The 23,040-nt window shown below is 38.2% G+C and overlaps 1 protein-coding gene across 1 annotated transcript in view; it reads left to right on the forward strand.

Moving 5' to 3' along the window:
• SLC6A2 (solute carrier family 6 member 2) overlaps window positions 1-23,040 on the forward strand; it is a 70,801-nt gene that overhangs the window by 26,874 nt on the left and 20,887 nt on the right. The window contains exons 4-8 of the mRNA XM_074583160.1: window positions 13,464-13,602; window positions 14,391-14,525; window positions 18,920-19,023; window positions 21,600-21,724; window positions 22,458-22,570. Of these exons, the coding sequence (XP_074439261.1) occupies window positions 13,464-13,602; window positions 14,391-14,525; window positions 18,920-19,023; window positions 21,600-21,724; window positions 22,458-22,570 (616 nt within the window). The remainder of the gene's footprint in view (window positions 1-13,463; window positions 13,603-14,390; window positions 14,526-18,919; window positions 19,024-21,599; window positions 21,725-22,457; window positions 22,571-23,040) is intronic.

Here is a 23,040-nt window from a genome sequence, read left to right on the forward strand (position 1 = left end):
TTCCTGTGTGATTAAGACTCTTACCTCTGCGAGCTTTGGTTTCTTTTGTACAAATGCAATACTTGCCACTGGGCAAAACAGAATTGGACAAAAGACAGAAATCTTTGCCGATGCACCACTTTTCCTTGCACCAACTTTGCCAGGGCAAGGAAACATGGCAATATTCTGACAAAGATGACTACATGCCAAACTGAGCTGACTCTTAAGGCTTTAAAATAATCGTTTGTTCAACAGGCTTGGCCCGTTTCTCTACTTGCAAAATATCTCAGAGCAGACCTCTGTTTGCTCAGCTGCTTCAATAGTTCAATGAAGTGAGAGGAAGCACTGAGCAGGAGGAGAGCACCACAGTTGTAGGAAGACAGGCTTTTTCTAATTCCTAAGCAAAAGAGCATTCTGCGACATGGGCCAAGACAGACAAAGGCACACTCGAAACAAACACTCGGAATCAAAACCAAAAAGGTCTATAAATTAACAACTGAACTATGAAACAAAGATATCAATCTGTGTATAAATAATTGCATTATGGGCCTCCAGGGAAAATGGGATTTGATTAGGATAAAGAAAGAAGGATGGGCATCAGGCTAATTGAATCAGCTGTTCAATTAATCCAAATACTCAATTAATATTTCTGTGTTGGGAATAGAAGGATATCAGGGCACACACCTGCTGAGCAGCGAGTCCAACCCTGTAGCAACAAAGGGACACAACTCTTACCATAAATAACCTCGTGTGTGTTACAGCATGCCTGGCTACAGTAGGGATCCTGAGGTCTGTGTTTATAGCTCCGGAACATTTGTGTCTGCTATTTCTGCTCTGAGGCAGCACAGTGAAAGATCAGTGGTGATACACAAACTGTTGGCAGGGGCTTGGGTAAACTAAACTCAGTGCTTTGAAAACAATAAGGGGGGCTGAGTTCAAAGGAACTCACTACAATGGCAAATAACGACAGCTAGGAAATTTACTGCCCTTACAAAGACAATATATGATGTGTTCATAACTCAAACATAAAGATAGATCATTTATAGCAGAAGGCTATATAAGCATGTAGTCAGTTAAAGAACTTGACTTTGAAGTGAACTGTAAGAAATTATACTTTCAGCATCTTCAAACAAAGAACTGCATTATTACAGGATTTTCATTTGAACAGCATTTAAGAAAAGGTTTTCTTTACAATTTTCTTGTGCTTAAGCCTTTGTAAAGCAAAATGCTATCCCTATATTCTTGCTTTGCTCCTTTAAAGTGGTTCTATGCATTTTCTGTTATCACATCATGCTTGGGGTATGATTTTGACTTTGTAGTGGGTGAGGTTGTGGTAGAATCTATTCACAATGTTTTGTTTTACTAATCTGGGTAACAGCTCAATTTGTGATTCTGTCTATACATTGAAATTTGAAATATTAGGATTCTTTCCTCACCATGAAATAGATTCAAGGAACAGTTTTCAGAAGGTAAGAATAAAAAGGGAATTTGACATTTCATTATGCTTTGATCCCTGAATTTTGAGGCCATAATTAAGTCCCTAGGCTCTGTACTTATTAGCAACTAGATTATATTACAAAAATGAGAATAACCACTCAAGTAACACAATCTGTAAAATCTGCTTCCCCAGCTGTAAAAACAGGGAATCACAAGGGGCATTATGTTCACTTATCCAGTATTTGGATTAGCTCATCAAGTCCAGCTGTACAGCTCAGGTGTGGACCCAAACTTGTGCAAAGTTTTAGTGTATTCAGACACAACCTAATAAAGACAGCCCAATTCATTCCCATGGTCTTTTTACAACAGGGAGAGATGAATCTTCTGATTATAAAGTTTCACATTATGTGCAACAGGGTCAGGAAATAGAAGTGATGATGTAATATTAAATTTGCATCAGTATAGTAGGTTTAGAAAACGATGCGCCATTTTTGGATGCAGTATGTTAAGTAATAGTTCAAGTAAGGATCTCGACTGGCTACATTCCCTCTGAAAACCCCTTCAAGTAAAGGCTGAATATTCCCATAACAATATGGTTTCCTTACACCATATTGCACTACTGCTTGAACGACTGCTGAACTTGACCCGAGCGTTTGTATAGGAATCACACCTCATTCTTCCTGGTAGATAGCCATTAGTCACTTCCTAATCAACAAATCTTTGCCAGAGGAGAACTACAGTTCCTGACGGAATATTTTGTGTCAGGTCAGTCTATTCCTTACAAACAGAAATCCTAGATTATCGACTGGATAGCTAATTTATCCATCCTCAGTAATACCATATGTATTAAGAATTTATAAGTAACAGCATCATGAAGATACTGGTTTCCAAATTCTACGATCACGTTTCTTAAGGTTTGTAGTGCTATCCAGTGGTGTAAGATATTAGCAATATTAGCTGTTATTAGCAACAACAGAAACAATTACTTTCTGGGCAATAGATCTAATATGACAGATTTCAGATTTTGAGTTTTGATCAGTTATATAGAGAAACAAGGAAACAGAGCAGCTACTTTTATACTAGAGGGAAATCAAACTATGCTACTCAAACTTCAGCAGGATACCTATGGAAGCCCAGCCTCTGCGCTAACACAAGGTATCATAATTAGCATTATTAAAACAGGGATTGAAAATAGCAATAGCACTGATGCCCGCTGTAAAAGTATCAAAGAAAAGGAGTGATTTTGGAGATGAAAATAAGTTCCACTATTCTCCTGAGTACTACCAAGGTTTACAGGAGACCATCCAATTTGGAGTATTTGGGGCCATGCTTTCAACCACAGTTAACTAACGTAACAAGAACTTGCTGCTCTGTGTTACTGGGCTGCACTGCAGCTTATGGAAAACTTGTTAAGGATGGTAAATGTGCCCAAGCACTTCAGTTTTCAGCCTCGAGAGTACACGGGAAGTGGTACAGCTTGAACTTGGTTCTCTAGGATGTATACTTACATCAAGAACACAGGCAAACTTTTGCCTTGTGGTGGGCAGGCTGAACTGGAAGCAGGAAGACCAGAAACACCAAACATTTATTTTGCAGTTGGAGAATAACTGAAGAGAGGTACTTCTGAAACAGGTCACAAGCAGAAAGCTGGTGTGGTTACCCTTAAGAGAAACAGACACTTTTTCTCTTTGGGACACAATTCCTTCACACAGAGATGGCCTGACCATGAATTTAGTGTAGATTATTTCCTAAAACCATGCAGCTGCCAAAGCTGAATGTCTCTATCTCCACCAGCACAGAAATAAACTGTAGGAAGAGGTGGGAGTACTGTGATGCGATAGTTCATCTAATACTTCAAGAAAGGCACCTCTAAGTTCAAACGAAATATGCTGATTCTCACCACTTACATTAAGTGAGGTAAGGGAAAACTTGCTGGGAATCTAAGCCAAGTCTTTCAGCTGTCCAGTATTTGGTGGGGAGGGAAAAGCAGAGAGAAACCTCTAAGCCTTAGACTTGGAAGAAGTCACTTCAAATTGCAATTTCCATGACAAGGCAGAAACAGGCAGACTTCAGCAAAACATATTTGGCTTTTGTTTTCAAGCCTTAAGAGTTGGGCAGTAATTCAGGTTGAAGTGGTTCTACACTTAGGCTTCCTAGAATGTTTCATTTTACTAAGTCTGGTTTCAGTCATTCAAGCTTAATTCAGGCCAGGGTACCACTGACATCAATGGGACAGTTGCATAAAAGAGGAAGGAATGGGACCTCTACAGTACTTCATTAGAGATGGTTAAAATCAATTATAAAGTAATTGTACACTGCAAACTTAGCAAAGCAAGCACTTCAAAATCTAACAACAACTAATGCCCTTCTGCTAGTTATAGTCAGTCATAAGAGAAATCCAGTTAGGAATAAAATGTAAATTCTATCCTTTCAACGTATGTTAAAACAATTCATTATAAACATTTTTTGGAAGAACATTAAGTGCATCACTACAAAAAAAGTTCCCCTATCTTCTCCATATCACTCCTATTCAAATACTTTATCTGCATACAAGCATACTTACTTACATACATACAAAGGATAGAAGGTCCTTTGCATTTTGTGTGTTTAATTCCAAACCACTGAAGAGGGAAATAATTAATGTGCATCTCCAAAGAAATGTGTAATTTACATTTTATTCCTAACTGGATGACTCTTGTTCTCTCCATTCTTGTGTCTGGGAAAAGTCTGTTACCATCTTGCTTTCATTTACGCTGACAATTAAAAAATACCAGTTTGGAGGAACAAAAGCACTGTTCTCACGAGGTACTGGGCCTGTAAAAAATCACGATCTGTTGTAGGAACAAATCCTGGCAATTTTTTAAACAAAACAGTGAAATTGTCAACAAATGTATTGAGCTATGGCTATTTTCCTCCAAAAGTACTTTTTCTCAGGGCTGTAATCCATTCTTTCTGCATAAGAAATAAAACGCATTTTTACAGGGAAATTTTTGTGTCAGATTCAGTAAAGGAAATTCACAGAATTCACAAGTTTGCCCAGCTGTGAGTAATTGCAAAAAGCTACCTAAGAACAAGGAATAAAGACAACGTTCTGTCACAGTAGTCTACATCTATCATACTTAAGAACATAAATTCATGAGGTGTCTGCAGACCAAGAATATCCTAAAAACCTCTCACCCTATACAGCAAGGGTTACTTTTATAGATCAATAGGTTTGTGCTTTGGGTATTCACCAGAAATACCAACACAGACCAAAGTGTCCACATAGTTCAGTATCGGGGCAAATGGAGTGATCAACACTATGAGCTCCAAAGGAAGATGCAGGAACGTATTTCCGTAAAACAATTGTGAAGCAACCTCTCCCAAAAGAGAGAAAGCACCACTTCAGAAGTAAGCATAAGAAATTCTGCCTATAAATGCTTGTAAAAACTGAATCAGACAACAAGAACTAATGAGTGTGGATAGCCCTATATTCTGCTAATCCCATCAGGTAAGAAAAGACTCTAAGCTCATGCTAAATATGAACAGCAGTTCTCAATGATACATCACTTTCCTGGACAACAAACCTCTATCAAATACATCTGAAGCTTCTTTAAGAGGTTTCTTCACGCAACATCAACACCCTATAAACTAATTAGAAAGTTCATAAGCAATAAGAAATTAAGAACCTCTCTAGACATCTAGACTTACTCATCTTTTGCATCTTAATTGAAAGGAAAGCTGTCAGGTGTTTCTGACAGGCTTGAAGTTGGGTAGCAATCATCTGCTTACCTTCATAGACATCACACAGTCAAAGACTTAACAATAATTCTAGCCAGATTCTATACCTTCACCCCTAGAAACCACCCCTACCCCCCCCCAAATGCAACAGAAGAACTCCTCTGATTTCAGTGGGCTTAGAATCACGTACATTATTAAATACGTTATGTGAGAAATTTATGGCCATATTGCTGAAATAGCAATAAGCCAGCTGATTTAGAGATCAATTCTATATTAACTGCCCAGGCATATTTAGGAAGCGTTTGGGTGCACTGTTTATTCATCCGTAGTCTCACACTAATATATTTACATCCCTACATATTTACTTTTTGATTGTGTTGACTTTTCTGAACTCGACTAAGTAACTCAGTCTTTCTCTTTTTGACTCAGCACACAGAAAATGCTGGTACAAGTATTAATGTGCATAAAATAAAACCAGCTATCCACAAATATTTACATGAACAGCTTTGAAATTTACTTTTAACATATGTTCACATCTTCACATTTGTTCACCATTTACGTACACAAAGGGAAAAGAAATTAAATGCAAGTACGGTGGAAGTCAATCCATGTAAGTGTGTACACATGCTCTTAAGTTTGGACAGCTTTATGGAAATTATTCCTAAACTACAACATGCCCTTGTGTAGCAAGTCCAGAAGACTGGAAGAATCACAACTTTGCCAACTTAAATTTGCAGGGAGGATTTATGAGATACTGCAAATGTCAGGAGCTGCACATTATGCTGCATGCAACTGGCTTGCTTTATACTAACTTGTAGGAATTCTAACTGTTTATCTTTACTTACAGAATCCCATGTAGTTTGGTACTGGTACCAGGCTCTGAGCAATAACTACAGCAGCTGAGGTCAGTGCTGCAGCACCTCTGATGTGTTACCTTGCATTTGAAATTCTGGCAGCAGAAGCAGAGCCTTTCTCTGTGGAACATCTCCACCTGCACATATGGCTCAAGGCAAAGCCAATAAATGTGTCTCACACAAGTAAACACCCATTTATTTGTATTCACCTGTTTCTCATTAAATATACTCTACAACACAGTACTGACATAGAATTACTGCTAGTGTTTTACGTGTTGCTTCCTACAGGGAAAATGTTTGCTCATCCAGAACTATCCCATCTAAGTATTAATCCATGAAAAGGTTAGAAATTTAACCTCACTGTGTAAAAAAAACAGCATTACAACAAGTGCCAAACCATAAAGTGAGCATTAATTTCTTTAAACGTGTCAGCGGTCCTCAGTTTGTGGCACATGGGCCTATTCCTATGGTTGACTGTCTTCTGGCAAATTTATGTCTTTCCATGCAGCTTTTCTGAAATCAGTAAAGCTTCATGAAAGTCCAACAGCTTCTTTGGAGAGGCTGGGGCTCTTCTTTTATGACTCTCCTGCCTCGGGCAGAGCATGGCCCATTGAGAACGTTGACTGAAGCATCATCTCACTTGCTGACTAAGGGCTGGGGCAGTTGGGTGCACATGTGCTCTAACTGCTTTCCATGTATCCTAAAACAGACTTTTTGCAGGAGTTCAGTATTCATTAGATCTACAAGAGGGGTGAAATTCAAGCGTTTCCATTCTATCTGCAAATCTCAATATAATGGGTTTAAACGCAGATTTTGAAAATCTCTTTTTTCAGAGTGCTGTGCAGACTTGAATGTGCTGAATTGTGGCACAAATAGCAGGGGAGGTCAGAATTGTATAGTTAATGGGAGAATTAAGCTGGGTAAAGACCTCAGTGAGTTGAGATCAACATTCTCAGTGAATTAAGAGTTTAGTCCTAGTAGCCACATATAATTTCAGGATTATCATGATTCAAAAAGAAATACAATTTCATTCAGTACAAGTAATAATTTTTATATGCCAGCCAGGGTGACACTGGTAAATTCTCTTTCTGCAAGTGATTCCCAAAATCTAGCTTGAAGTCCATCACACAGGTCCATTCTCCAACACAAGGGGGAGCTTAAATATCTTGAGAAACAGAAAACCCCAGGCAACTAAGGTGTTGGCAAAGGACAACGCAGTGTCCAAGAGAGCTGGAGTGAGTACATCCAGCTGAAGCCACACGCTGGCTGCTGCAGAGCCGCTGGCATGCCTCTGCAGCATGCCCCCCGCACCAGGGGCAGGGGGAGGTATGTCCTGCACACGTAGCACTGCACATCAGATGGCTCTGCACCACTGTGTTCTTGGCTGCGTGAGAAGTGTCTCCCGGAGCCAGGCTATCCTTCTGCTTTGCGGTGATGCCATACTCAGAGATCTTTATGAAGCACCCAGAGGCACCCAAACAGCTCAGCCAGCAGCTGTACGTGTGGCAGAGCTGGGTCAGAGCCAGGCCAACCCAGTTGCACTTTGCTGACTTCATGTGGAGCCACCCTGCTATCTCTGCAGTGTAGCCCTAGCCCCAGAACTGCAGTGGGGAGACTCCGGTGTTTAACCTGCATGCAGCCAACTCAGGTCTGCAGGGTTTGTACCGCAAGCTGTAGATACACATGTTATAGATACAAACTGCCATGGAAACACTACAGCTGAGTGTAAGCAGTGCTGTACCTGAAGTAAAAATACCTGGAGCCTGGCAAACTCTATGCAAAAAGAACTCTATCCACATCTGCTTAACGTAGATAGCCTAACCTTCCACAGATAAAAGAACCAACTGTATTTTATACTCTGAAGGTAACTGGCAGCAATGACAACTATGGTTGCCCAAATATATAACACAAGAGACACATGTAGGAGAGCCTTCTAATTGAGCACAATTATCATGCTTCAAATTGCCTTCTAAATTGAGTATGTAATTTAATTTCTATAGATTGCACACTGTATACACTAAGAGTCCTTTTAGCATCTTCAATCTACAATTTGCATTAAGTTTTAAATCACAAAAAAATAGTCTAACTACCAGAATAGGGCATAGAGCTCAAGAGAGCAGGACTGTATCTATTTATATCTTCGCCAATTTGCTGATACTTACTCTATGCAAGGCATTTGTGTTTGATCCCATAAAAGTAAATACTAACTTCTAGAAGTACTTGGAAGTTCTTAGAAGTACTTAGAAGTTCTTAGAAGTACTTAATATGTTAATTAACAAATATATTTATTAGTTAACATACTAATTTGCTGACAATCTGATGACATTTTTGCAATCTGAACAAAGCTGATACAACACATCTAAAAATTGTTTAGATGAATGACACCCTACTATTGATCATATCAAATTTAGGCAAATTAACTTTTGCCTTTAATAAAAAAAGAATGAGCCTATAATAGCTGTGTGATCATATTTGGATTGAAACCTAAAATGAGAATTGATTTGGGATTGGAAAAACGAGGCCTACTCCAAGACCTTTAATTTATCTCTTTGTACAAAACCTTCTAAATTTCCAAAATACAATCATGTAAATCTGCCTACGGATGAATAATACAAAAGGCTCCTTAGAAAGTCCTTTGAAAGTCCTCAGAAAGAGCCAGTTTGATAAAAAAAGTCTAGGAGAATTCTACACCTAAAACTCTTACCCTCCTGTTTTCTGACTATGGATTAAATGTTTTAGAGTGAACAAAACACAGAGTAATTTTCAGATCATGACCCTTGGCATTTCTTCTTCCTTTGGTTTGGTTCCCTGTTTATACTCATATACTCACCACTTCCATAAAGAGTATGTTCCGAATTGCTCAGAATGGAGACAAAGCAAAGGTTTATAATTTTATAGATGGGAACACTAAGACACAGAGAAAAATTTATTGGTTCCAATATTACCTATTATTAGAACTATGACGGGATCCTTCATTTACTGAGTCCTACTGAGCAGCCACCCACCTGCCTCCTCAATGATTTGTCTTTAGTAGGGTTTATGTGTGAATACCAAGCAGCTGGGCTTCCTGTTGGCTCTTCACAATCTGACACCAAATTAAAGAGGACCCAAGTGCCATCCAAAGATAGAACAAAAGACAGTGGTACCAGCAAACTAATTGCTGTTTGCCGATTTCAACAAAGGTGAATTATTTCCCTTTAGCTGAGTGCTGTGTGGAAGTACAGCAAGAACTGGGGCCAGATTAGTGGGTGACTAGGGGAGTCTTCCCAACAGAGAGCACAGGGAAGGAGAGGACCAAAAGAAATCCCCCAGTGAGAGAAACCAGAATGTCCGAATGAGGCTTCAATCTGAAATGCTTTTACATTCCTGCTGCTCTTGCAGATAAGCAGAAAGACTCTTGGGACCCCTATTTACAGAAATGTAGTCTCAAATTCATTGCAAATATAATTTATACTCCCTTAGATGGAAAGCAGTCTTAGCATAAATCAGGCTCCTTTGCACAAATCCCTGATTAAAAAAATAGTTATTTTCTTATCTTTAGTGCACATTCTTTGATTCTTATTGCTGTACTAACTAAATATTGCTAGAGGTCTGACTAGAAAATTAGAAAGCTTAAACAATTTATTAGCTACTCTTGTATTTTGCCCAGCAAAATATAATAGGTCCCTGTTCTACTTTCTGTCAGTTCCATCTGTTAATGTTTATTCTCAATCTTTCCCCCATAACATTTTCTTCTCCTTTTTGCACGTATTTCTCATCTACTTTCATTCTGTTCTTAATAACAACAATCTGCAGGCAAAATACTAATTCTGGTTGTCTTACCACATGTGATTTTTCCTTCCTCTTTGACTCAGACTTGCAAATTATGAAAGTTTATTTTGTTAGCAGAATTGGGCAAATATCTCTGTACTTGTGAAACAACAACCACTTTCAGAAGCTTTTACGTAAGATATTCTCAGTAGCTTTGGACATAATTTAAAGCTGACAGACAATAGAGGCTGATACTAATTCGTGCTGTATTTCCTCTGGTTCCCTGGCTTAGGGATTTAAGAGAGATCAGTTTATGCCATTTTGTTTGACTTGTACATGTCCTTATACTATTGGGAAATGGGACAATCCTGCAGCTAGTGCAGGCAACCTCTATTTAGGAATGGATGTTGGCCACCTTTCAGCCTTTTGATATTACAGCAGAGTAATGCAAGTTCAGGTGTTTTGACCTCAGAGCTTCTTGAGTGGGGAATCTTGCAGTATCTCTTACTTCACATTTTCCTCTTTGTGGCCAGTATGAGGGAAGCGACTGAGTATAATCTAAAGAAGCCAGTCAGGGATTTATTACTCAACCTGCCTTAACAGAGACAGGCTAAAAACAGCCTCAGCTGCTCCTGAAATAAGTACTCCTTGATGTGAGATAAGAATAATTGTGGCATAATTGAGCTAACTGGATTTTCTATAGCATCACTGATGTACGCTAACTTGGATGAACACGATGAATGCAAACTTTTTTTCAAGTTTGCCCTTCTCCAAAAAATTACTGTTTTTCCAAAGAACACTACAGAGCTATATCCTTCAAGCCAAGAAGGTCTGGTCTATATATTAGTTTGGCTGCTGCTTCTCTCCTCCATCTCTTCAGATGTCAGCACATTTTAACCTAAATCGCTGTTTAGCACTAGATATTTTAAACTTTATGGTGCTGCTGGAAAAGAAATGTAGCTTCTAGTAGGTAAACGTTCATGAAGTACTTCCTAGCAACCCTCAAAAAGGCCATCTTTCAGAAAGCTTCTATGACTTATCTTCAGAGGTCACAAAGAAAAACAAAAAAGAAAAAAGGAAAAGGAAGAAAAACCCACCAGAATTATAGCTCAGAAACAGCAGCTGTCTACGAAGATTCCCTTGCTTTGCTGCCCAGTTACATAACTGTTTTGACTGGTTACAAAAGTATTTTTCTCTTCCTATTTTATGATCTCTTACCCTGATTCAGGGAGCAGAACTCTTGGAATGGATATTCTCCTGAAAATCCTGGGAATCCCACATTTGAAATGGAAGCTCTGGCAAGTGTTCCAAACAGTAAGACACATTGCTAGCTGCTTCTTGGAAAGCAAACACACAAGGAAGCAGGCTTCTTTACAAATCCAGAAAATATTTGGGCAAGAAGAATAAAAAGTTAAAGGGGCACAAAGAATGCAAGTTCAGATTCAGTTTTTCTGAGTAGCCATCTACGTGTCATAATCCAAACAACTTTCTTTCCAACATCCAGCTCTGATAGCGATAGCAGTGTAACTGTGACAGCACAGATTGCCAAAACCCTCCCAAGATCCTGGACAAATGTTCTGATCAGAAGCCTATGAAGCTTTTCCCAGCTACACTTATCACTGCCCAAGCTGGTAAGTTTAGCATGGAATCAGGAATCCCTGCCCAGGATTCACTTACACTTGCGTATCATCTGGCAAATTATGCTTTATTAGCAGAAATACAAATATCTTTCATTCACATTCTAAGCAAAAGCTGAACAAGAACTACCTATTTATGTACATTTAAATAGAGATAATAGGGTTTTAGATGAGATACCAAGAAGTCTGCCTCAATGTTTGACTCTTTAGACAGGTAACAGCTATATTGTTAAATAATAAGAGTTATACTTTCTAAATAGGAACATTCTTGAATATACACCACAAACACATGGTTGCTAGCTTTTTACTGCTTCACCTGTTATTAGCCTTACAATGCAACAGAAACAGATCAGCTGCTTCATTTAGGAGGATATTTTCTACAAGTATCTTTTATCTAACCTGGAATAAAGGTATTGAAAAAGGTAAAAAATACAGCATTTCTTATTAAACATGAGAAACTCCAGAAGCAGAACTGTTAGAATTCTTAGCTGATCATATCTTTAGGGATCAAAAGGGAATTGTATACAACTATCACTAGATGGATCGTTCTAATGGGCCTTAATTTTCCCAGCATGTTTCTACAATTTAAGTAGTACAGACACATTTTTTGGTTTTCCCCATTTAAGTTGACATGGGTTTGCCCTATCGTGGAACTTATTTAGCTATCTCACTCATCTCTGACTTGATAGGACAAGTGTGTAAATTAATTCTGAAGTGCCATCTATCTAGTAAGAGATTGTATGCAGACAGCCAATAAGGCTGGAATTATACTCCTCAGGCTTTAGTTTCTACATGTCTGCAGTCACCCAGGGCAAATCACTCAGTGTTTCAGCTTCTTTAAAATGCAGTTATCTTCATAAACCAGGTCAAGGTCCTCCAGTGAAAAGGGTTTCTTTGATTTCATTTGTTTGTACTATCATGGTGCTAAGAGAAGCCAAAAGAGATCAACTTTTTATTTTACCCAAGCAGTACATAGCAAATAAAAGGTGATAGGGAAAGGGAGGAGACAAGGAAGGTTGTGACTATTTTATCTGGATGGACACTGAAACACTAACAAATTGAATCCCTGAGCCAGCATCCTGTAGATCTGTATCAGACCCAGGAGTTAGCTCTGCAGTTCTCCTCTAGTGCAGGGCTCCAGCAGCAACGCCAGTCCTCTTTGCAAATACAACTTTCAGTAAAGCAAAATATTTCTGCATAATATTTCTGCATAAACAGATTCGCAAAAGCAGCAAGAGACACTTCAATAGCATAGAACTGCGTTAAAGCAAGGGAAATGCACTATAAAAATCTCTCCCATATCCCTGTGCCTGTTGCACACAATGTGTTTGGACAGCCCTAATTGTAGATATCGCCGCTCATGGGGACAAACACTTTTCTACACTTCAAGCCATTTCATTGTGTACATCTCAAAAGAATTAGCCTGCCCTGGTAAGCAACAGAATTTTCTCTGCTATCACTCCACTATTTCAGTGATCAACACAGAGCACTATATCCAATTTAAATTTACCAACTGTTGGCTTTTCCTATCCAGCTACTTTTTTGCAGCCTCACAATAGCCTATTCAAAAAGAAACTGAAAGTAACTTTGTAACTGCCCAAGTTGCAGGAAGCCACCTGTTTGCTTATCTAGAATCACAAAATAATTTAGGCCAAAAGAGATCTCTGAAGGTCATCTGATACAACTCCTTAACCAAAGCAAGGCTAACTTTAAAAGTAAATCAGTCTGCTCAAGGCCTTTACTGGCCAAGTTTTTAAATCTGCAGGGATGGAGATTCTCTGGGCATCTGTTCAGTATTCAAGCAAGACTTCCAAAATCCCCAAACACTTCCAGCGAAGGAGAGAAGAGAGTGCCATCATTATGCCACTACAGTGCTAAACAGACACTGATGGGCCAGTGAAAACATAAAGGCATGGTGGGAAGAAGCACAGTACATGGCTTCACAAAATTCGCTAACTGCTAGCAATGTCAGTAGGGCAGCTACTACTGCAGTGCGACATCCATTCCTGCTGCCCACAGGATGAGATATGTAAAAACCTTTTTCCCCCTAGTGACTTTGCTTTGTTTCTGTGTATCTGGTATGTAGGCGAGGAGTTCTGCACCTGCATGAAAGCCGTGGAATCCATGACCTTGGCTTGCCTCGCTGGCAACTTTCCCTCTGCCTCTTGGTGGTGGTAATCATTCTTTTCTTTAGTCTGTGGAAAGGCGTGAAGACTTCAGGAAAGGTAGAGCTAACATTATCCTTCTATCTCAACTACTTTCTTTGTCTCCTTTAAGAAGTCTCCTAATTTTAGAAAGCAAGAGGCTAAATCACTGCTTCTGAGTGACCCTCAGGGACCAAACCATGTGAGAGGCCTTCATATGTGTACAGTGGAAATACACAATACAGATTCAGCCTTTATTTTATGTACAAGTTTTGCTTGTGTGATGTTCCACACATGGAAATTTTATTAGCATATTATTTTCAATTCAACATTAGTGGTCTCATGAAGAAAATATTTTGAAAGACTTTGAATTGTCTTAAATGTGCCTCCTATTCTTAGACAAATGTACTGATGTTTCAATGGTTTAAGATGCTTTGGTTTTATTACATAAAATGCCATGATAAGAGAAATAGCTGATGAAAGTAATTTGAAATTACTTTCACATACTTTAGAAAATACTTCAACAAAAATTCTAGGGTTGGATACCTCTGAAAGCTTTTTGTACACTTTCATGAAAGCACTTGTTCAGTAAATGAATATATAGCTAATCAAAAGTCTAACACACACTGGTAATGTATAAGCACTCCAAGTCTTCTTTGTCAAAACTGTCTCCTACTGGTATCTGTAAACATACATATGTAAAGACTCATGTTACATAACAGCATTTTCCCCTGAGATGTCCAGAGAGTTTCTGGAGCTTCTCCACCAAACCGAATGGACAAAACCAAGAAGATGCCCACTGTATTTTTCACACATTCTTCAATCTTCTGTAACAGCTGATTAACCTTTGGGATCTCTATTGTTTGCAGGTTGTTTGGATAACAGCCACTTTGCCTTATGTTGTATTATTTGTCTTGTTAATACACGGAATAACCCTGCCTGGTGCATACAATGGAATAAATGCATACCTGCACATAGATTTCAGAAGATTAAAAGAAGCCACAGTAAGTGTATTCATCTGCTTTCTTTCCCTTTTCATTATTAAACCTGTTGCCCCTGTTATTTAAACTGAAAATACTGCAGCTAATTTCAGAAATTATATAGCCACACTTGTGCTTTTGCATAAGCACTAGTCCATTGTCCCTGATAGTCTAACTTCCCAACAGTCTCTGCAACAGGACTATCTCAGCCCAAACTCAAACTGTTCTCATCACAAAAAAAATGAGGGCAGATTCAGATGTAGCAGTCCCTTGAAGCCCACGCTTTGACTGTGCACCCTGTAAATGGCGGTATCCTTTATACATTAAAATTGAATTGTGCAAAAATTTAGTTCTCAAAATGCTAAGAATTCCCTCAATGAGAAAAGTCTGCTTTTTGAATCACTAGGTTAAACATTAACCTGGTGAACACAAATCCCAGCCTATGAAAACCTTGCTAAACATGCTAAGTCAAGAATAACTCACCTAATCGTAGTCCTTCATACAAATGAGATTTTCAATAGTATGATGTTCTTATCTTACTATTGAAAGTAATGTACATTTGCCTGTATCATTTAACCACATTGCAAGACATTCTCATTAAATATATCCAAACCAACTCAATTTGTGGAGTACCTTGGAACTAAGAATTGTTTTGTCCATTGTAAAGCAAGATCTACGAGTATTGTCACTAACTCATGAAATCACCAGCATTTCAGACCTATGAAGAGCAACGATCTGGTGACTACAGATAGATCTTACCACTGTGCTATTCTAAAAATATCATAAGTCATTTATAAGACAGTGGTCTCTCTGCGGATGGGTCATGAGGCCATTCAAACGGTTACAAAACTGAAAAGTGAGGACATAGTTTTACTAGAAGGCAATAAACTGTCTTGAAAATTTGCAGCTTTCAGAGGTGTCAGTAGTTTGTACATAGTTGCATTGTACATTTCCTATCTTGGTTTTTCCTGAATAATTAAATAGGCAGAGAAAGACTTTAAATTTTAGAATACAGACCTATTTTATATACTCTTAGCAAATTCCTCGGTTTTGTAATACTAAATTTGTAAACTGGCATTTCTTCAAAAACAGAAAAAAAACAAACTTCAAATATGTTACTTGCAGCCACCTTTGTCACCAAGGCAGTAGCCACCTCAATAGTTCACATTTATGCATAAACATAAATACAAAGATGCAAGGATGAAGAAAGGAGGTGCTTAAATTTTTCTTATATATTTTAAGTTCTGTTTGGGAAAAAAAACATCAAAAGACTACACGTCTATGGAGCTGGGCCAGCTTCCATCAGTTCAGAAGCTAGGCCTCTATAAGCATAGCTGCCTTCTGCTTTTGGAAGGATATTCTTTGCACTGCTCTTTCTTGGCTTAATATTTTTGCAGCTGCTATTTGGATGACCCTGACGTTATTTGTTTCAAAGACTAAATTTTTCAGACAACAACAACAAAAAAGTTGCTTTAGAATAATAAAAGGCTAAAGATCATTTATAAGGAAAAGTTTCATGAATTGCTTTGTCATGTCAGCCTTTCTCCTGGTCGGAGACTGGGTTACCTGCTGCTGCAATAGGTTTGTGTGTTTAATCTTTGTCCTGAGGCTCTAAAGAATAGACTCCTGCTTCAGTTCTATGTCAGTGTGTCCCTGAATCTTTCTGATTTATTATTTTTTTTTCCTCCCAAATGAAGAATCTAACAAAGAAACATCATAAGTCACAATCAGTAATGACCTAGAGGGCTCTGCCAACGCGCTTCTAAAAGATCTTAGAGCATCCTCATCAGTGTCAAGGTCTGCCTCATTTTATAGGACCACATACTGCACAGCACTGAGCAAGCCCTCAGAAATCTCATTTTCAGGGATATTGAATCCACAAAGGGTATCTCTGTAAAAAGGAGAGAAAGAAGAGAAAGATATTCACCTGAGAACCTCTTGACTAGACCAATGCCTAGCTATGTTCCTTGCTGAAAGTCCACAAGCTACAAAGCCATAATACTCATCTCCATTGCACAAATGGATATATTAAACATCTGTGTAAAACAGCAGCTACACTGGAATCTGCATTAAATACAGAGTTAAATCAGACATGAGAAGACACTTATGCTTTCGAACACCTTAACAAATTTCCTGAAGATTATAACATCTAGGGGTGCACACAGGGATTCCTCTCCACACAGCACAGTACTTCTGTAAATCCATATGCACAAAAGTTATAACAGCATAAACAACCATAAAGAAAGCTGGAAAGACTGATGACTGCCTCCCATAAAATGTTTATGTTTTTAAATTTTTAATGCATATAAAAACAATACCCTACCATAAAAATATATTCGACTAGGCGTCAATCAGAAGACATTCAGCTGAAGTGAACAGAGAACAACGAGTGTAAACTGCAGAAGAACCAGCCCCACTGTCTGTTTCATATTCTGCTTTGTTATAACAGAGGGAATGTTTTGCATTTAATCTTAGTTCTAAAGGTATTTCTGGTTTCTTCTTTTTTCCTTTCACCTTGATCTTCTCAATTTGTTTCCTAATCAGCTTCTATGAGCCAAGACTCTTACTCCATGGATACCTGAGCCAAAACTCTTACTCCATGGATACTTAAGCATATGCATAACTCCCTCCATAGGCAGCAGGTGCTAACCTCTTATCTGAATCAGTAGGTACGAAAGGGGAAGTATCATGAATACAACTCCACTGGCAAGACACAAAAGAGCTAGAAAACCACTAAAACCAAGTACCTTATGGTGGCAGCATGCAGATTTAGTTATAGTTTAAGCAAAATTTATTTTAAAAAAATGTCAGGAACTTCATTAACAACACAAGTTGTAAGAAGTTTTAAAAAATAAGAATAATTATAGGAGGCTTTGCATCCCTCCTTCTGCACTCTGATGCACATAAACGCTCCTCAGAGAGTACCACCCTATTTGATCTCAACCTTTTGTGTAGAGATAGAACACTAAGATGTAACTAGGTATATAAAAGGAATGACCAAGGAATTAATTTTACAGGATTGTTTTGCTGTTTAGTAAAAGAAATCACGATACCTAAAAGCCCTGTATGAACTGAAATTTGGCAAAAATTACATCCACCTATCCACTGGTGTGCAATAAACACATCACAGATTGTTCTACATATTAACTTACAAGTAATTAACTCTCAACAGTTCATAAAGTTAAGTTTCTGTACGAGTCCAGAGTTCACAGTCTTCAGTGGGCAGTAGCTGAAAGTATTTATCATCTATGTTGAGAAAAAATAGATCACTAGCATAAGTGCTTTTCATATATCATGTCAGGATGGGATAAGGCGCTCTCTTTCTTTCCGTTGGGCCAAATGTGAAAGCTTAGCATTAAAATCCCAATGCAGAAGGAGCACATAAGCTGCCTAGGTCTGTTAGAAAGCTGAACAGACACATCGGATCTGATTTTGTAGAGATGGATAGAGATGAAATCCAGTGCTTGTTATAGTCTTGAGCACTTGGCAGATTCAATCAAACACTGAAGATATCATTTTGAGAAGTGTTGCGTATTATTCACTCCATTGTCTTCATTACCCTTGTGGAAGATGCTCATTTAAATATTTCTGTGTAACAACTGAATAAGTGAAACCCTCATTAACCAGGGTAGACTATTTGCAGGCTTCTGATTCAGGACACCAGCTCTGTAGCATTGTTCCTGACTGTTGTCTGCACATCGTGAGTGGATGTTGGGCTGCAGGCTCACTTTAGAAAATGTTACAGCATTAAAAACATGTTTTCCCTAGCAGACAATTTTAAAGTGACCAAGTTCATCTAAACTGAATTTAATGACTATCACAGGAATAACTCCATCTCCAACTAAGTGGGAAAGGCGACAGATAACCCGCATGGTTCTGTTCACAGCACATCAGTCGTGCTTCAGCTTCTGAAACACGAAAGCATCGTGTAAATTGTACCAACAGTCCCACAAAGAAAGCTCTCTTATGGGAAAGAAAGTGTCCTGTAGCTCTTGACCCATTAACTATTTTTAGTTTTCTGGTTGTACATTCCAAACTAACTTGGAACACGAACTATTGGAAGTGTATTTGTGTCACCCGGGAGAAAAACCATGTAATCATTTTAGACCTCAGTAAAAGCTTAGAAGTAGAATCCAAGTGGTACACCCCATTGTGGTAGCAGTGTGCGTGCACTGAGAACTTTGCTTTGGCCACTTTAGCCACTTTGCCCACTGCTTTGGGCCTTACCATTTCAGGTTAAGCCATTCCAGACAATGACTGTGCTCCATGTGACATCTCATGGGGGCTGAGAAGCATTTAAACTCCCATAAGCATGAATGCTGATCATTTTTCAAAAGCCAGCTGTCTTGTACACTCTTGCATTTTCCTGATCTATCTTTTGGACTGAACTGACAGACAATGTTGGTGTCATTATGCAGGTATGGATTGATGCAGCTACTCAGATATTTTACTCCTTAGGAGCTGGGTTTGGCGTTTTAATTGCATTTGCCAGTTACAATAAGTTTGATAACAACTGTTACAGGTAAGACAGCCTATTCTTTCCTTACTGCTTCAGAATGTTACTATTTTACTCTAACTGCAGCTGGGCTAAGTACTAAGCTATATTTTTATCTTCAGTCACTTCTTAATGATGGTCAGTCCTGTGTGCACATAGCAACCAACCCAAATCTTGAAACATTGTCTTCCTTTCTGAAATTTTAGCAACAGGAACCTGCCAAGATATCTGCCAAAGCAAAACAGAATGGGATTAGGTTTGGACTTTAGACAGCTGTGTAAACTGTGCTTGTGTTTGCCTTTCAAAAGCACCATTAAGAGCAACAGTGCACACAGGATGAAATCTTATCGGTCCAGGAACTAACAGCAGGATTCCAGTTTCCAGAAGTGTTCCTGTACTTTGGGATTATATTCCTGATATTTTATGTGGAGCTCCAATTTAGGATACGCACTTTAAATCAAGTTGGTTTGTAAGTGTTTTGCTGAATCACCACCATGGAAATTCAACCAGAACTGCTCTGCACCTTTCGAGAACTTACAACATTTAGAAGTTTTATTAACATTCCATTTTGGAAAGAAAACAAGCATCGCTTTAAAACTTCCCATTAAGTATAAATTCAGAAATTATATGTATGTATTATAAATACATTGTGAAATGAAGGATGGCAAAAAATGTTGAAGTGAAAAGGGAGAAGAAAATAAATAGATTTGAACTGCCTTAAACAGCCTGAAAGCCAAAATCATGGAATACTCCCACTGACTTCAGAGAGCTTTGTACTTAGCCCAGAGTGGCTTTAAGTTGCCAGCTGATTATTTGCAGTAGGAAATATTACCAGGTTTGAGAACACTTCAGTTAGAATGCTAGCTGTAATAGTCTTCCAAAATAACATTTACCATCTTCTGCAAATAATTTTGCATTAATCTCATAGCAGCACTGTTTTGCTTCTGTATTCTAATCTGCTCTGAAATGGAAAAAATCCACTTGAAACTAAGAAAACACCACAGACTATATGTGAAATCATATTATTTAGCTCCTAGCTTACTATATTTGTTCAATGTTGCTTCACAAGCCTTGCCTTCCCTATAAGAGTCACCTGTAGTTTCATTAAATGCTGTGTTTTAGTTCTCACTATGAAAACAAGCTTTAATTCAGTAGCATTTTGCAACACTTAGAAATATCCTTCTTTTGGTCAAATAACTCCATAATGTGCTGACATATTTTGTTCAAAAGGCTTTCTTGAAACAACAAATTGAAAATAGTACTGTTTGCAAGTGAAGGCCATGACTCAGAGCTATACTGACCCATCCATGCTTCAACACAGCTTCCGTGAGAGGAAGTGTCAGTAATTAAGGCAGGGTAACAATACTGAAAATCAGGGACAGAAAATATGAGAATCTATACTTAAATAATGATCTGGTTTTATATGCAAAATACTGTGAGCTAGCTCAGCTCCGTTTGTAAGCAGATAAGCATCATGTAATCCAGCTACTGACTAAGCAAAACAAAGCATTAGTCACTTGCACAAGAATATTTTAGTGTTGTGGGAAACAAGAAATACTGTTGCCATCTTATCAATGACAAATACCTAGCAATTTTTCTCTTTAATGACCAAAAAGAATTTGAGTTTATGAGTCCAATCTGGTGTCTCTTGATCCTGCTGCCTTCCCCCAGGAAAACATTTTAAGAATTGCAGGACATAAATCGTTCAATGTTATCAAAATAAAATAATATAAGGAAGATGATAAAGTTTGGTGTACGGCACCTATGTTTTTGGGTAGTGTAACTGATGAAAGGAAATCGTATTTACTTTCTGCTTATTAAAGCACTGTTTGGCATTACTGATGTTCACAGAGCCGCGTCCTCTGTTCTAAAGGTCATATGCAGCAAAAGCTTACATACAAGACACAGTGCAGATTAGGCAGACATCTAAAGACATACGGTCTGCTTATCTTAAAGCTAGGTTTGGCAATAGTGGTTATTAATACCCAAGAAAACTCATACGTCTATCATAATACCGTGGCAGATTGGTTAAAAAACACAACTTTGTACAATCATTACTATATGGTGCACACTGTACAACATTTAACCTTTAAACTAAATTCACTTTTGTAAGAATCTGATAAACGAGAGCTGTATTTTTTTCAGAAAAGCCTATCTGACTTCATAGATGAAGAGACCCCATTACAGATTAAGGATGTTATCCAGTGCCATCTGAATGGCAGCACAGTTTGCTAAAAATGCACTCCTGGGGTTGTCTGAAAATACTCTTGAATATCTGCTCACATGAATTGATAAACAGCAAGGCTCTTTCACTTCAGGGCACTCTCTTGCTATGCTTTGGCTACCAGCTAGGATGATGACATTAATATCTTAACATTTAATAGAGCTTTGCTGATTTTTTTGAACATAACTCAGTTTTAAATCAAAATAGTAAGTGAAGGTAGGTCATTTGCTAGCATAGTATGCTGATATGAGGTTTTGGATCATCAGGGTAATTGCACAATTAGCATTTTCACAAGAATCTGCCTATCACTATAAGATAATCCCTATCTAGTTCTTAAAGTGCTTTTTTTTCACTGGGCTGTTCTTCTCTCCATCACTAGGGATGCTTTGCTGACTAGTACCATTAACTGTGTCACAAGCTTCATCTCAGGATTTGCAATTTTCTCCATATTGGGCTACATGGCTCATGAGCACAAAGTTAAAATTGAGGATGTAGCCACTGAAGGTAGGAAGTTAATTCTGTATTAGTTTTACCACTTTTTGTCCACCATTTCTTTGCAGATGTGTTTATATTTGTTTCAAATCAGTATGTGAAAATCTCATGGAAGTAACCTGAATTAAATTACTTAGTATACATGCCTTGCTGAAATGTGCACTCTGAATAGTATTGATTGATCTCACCTCTACTGAATTGAGGTTTCCCGACATCTTGCCCCTCACAAGTTCAGTCTGTGCAACAAAAAGGCATTTATCACTGCACAGTATCTTGTGAAAGTGTTGCTGTCAGTGCCATAGGTTACTGTTTTGGACGGTTCTGGTAGGCTTAGCTGTGGAGTCCTTTCACTGGTAACAGGTCACCCATGATTTCAGTTCCTGTATCTCTCATCACATGCGGGAGCACTCCTGCAAAACACTGGAGTCCATATCCACACAGTTCATTCTCTACTACATAGTTAAAAAGTAGCTAGCAAGGTTGTGAATCCCATAAAAGATTACTACAAGTAGAAAAGAATGGGATAGCTTTTTTTTTTAATACAATGCTGTCATGAGTACATTATTAAAGTATGTTGGATATATTTTTTGTATAATGCAAATTTTGTTTTAACAACTACTCAGAGTGTGGACTGATGTAAAAGTCAACTTAGACAGAATTTATCTTATTAAAATTAACAACTTTTTTGAAGCTGAGAAACGTCATTTAGTAATACTTTTTTTCTCCTATTTCTTTTCTATTTCAGGAGCTGGTTTAGTTTTCATTCTGTATCCAGAGGCAATTTCAACTCTTTCAGGATCTACATTTTGGGCTGTGGTATTCTTCATCATGCTCCTTACTCTTGGCATCGACAGTTCTGTGAGTATTTTTTCCTTCTTGCCTTGACATTTTTCCTTTACTGTTATATTCTGTAACTGGAGAGGTATCAACCTTAAACAGGGGCTTTATTACATTTCAAATAAACACTCTGTACATTCTCTGAATCTGTTTTCACAGCCACAGCCAACATACCAACAGTATTGCTCCTGGCAGTATATTTAAAGACTCACAATATTTAAGAGGTTTAGAAAGAGATCAAATCTTTTACAAGCCAGCAAATAATTACTCACTGCTGCTTTTTTATGAGCTTACAGAGGGGCTATTCATCAACAGTTATTACTATTTAAAGGTATGACCCAACATCACTGCTATGAACTATTACTACTATGAACCTGCAATGAGGTTTTGGAACCCTGCTTGCAAAATACAAGCCACAGTAAGACATTGAGTAGAGTGGTTTCTAGAAGAGATTTTTTGCATGTGCCAAAATTCATTAATCTGCTCAAGAT

The sequence above is a fragment of the Larus michahellis genome, chromosome 4, assembly GCF_964199755.1.
Source record: "Larus michahellis chromosome 4, bLarMic1.1, whole genome shotgun sequence".
Classification (NCBI taxonomy): domain Eukaryota; kingdom Metazoa; phylum Chordata; class Aves; order Charadriiformes; family Laridae; genus Larus; species Larus michahellis.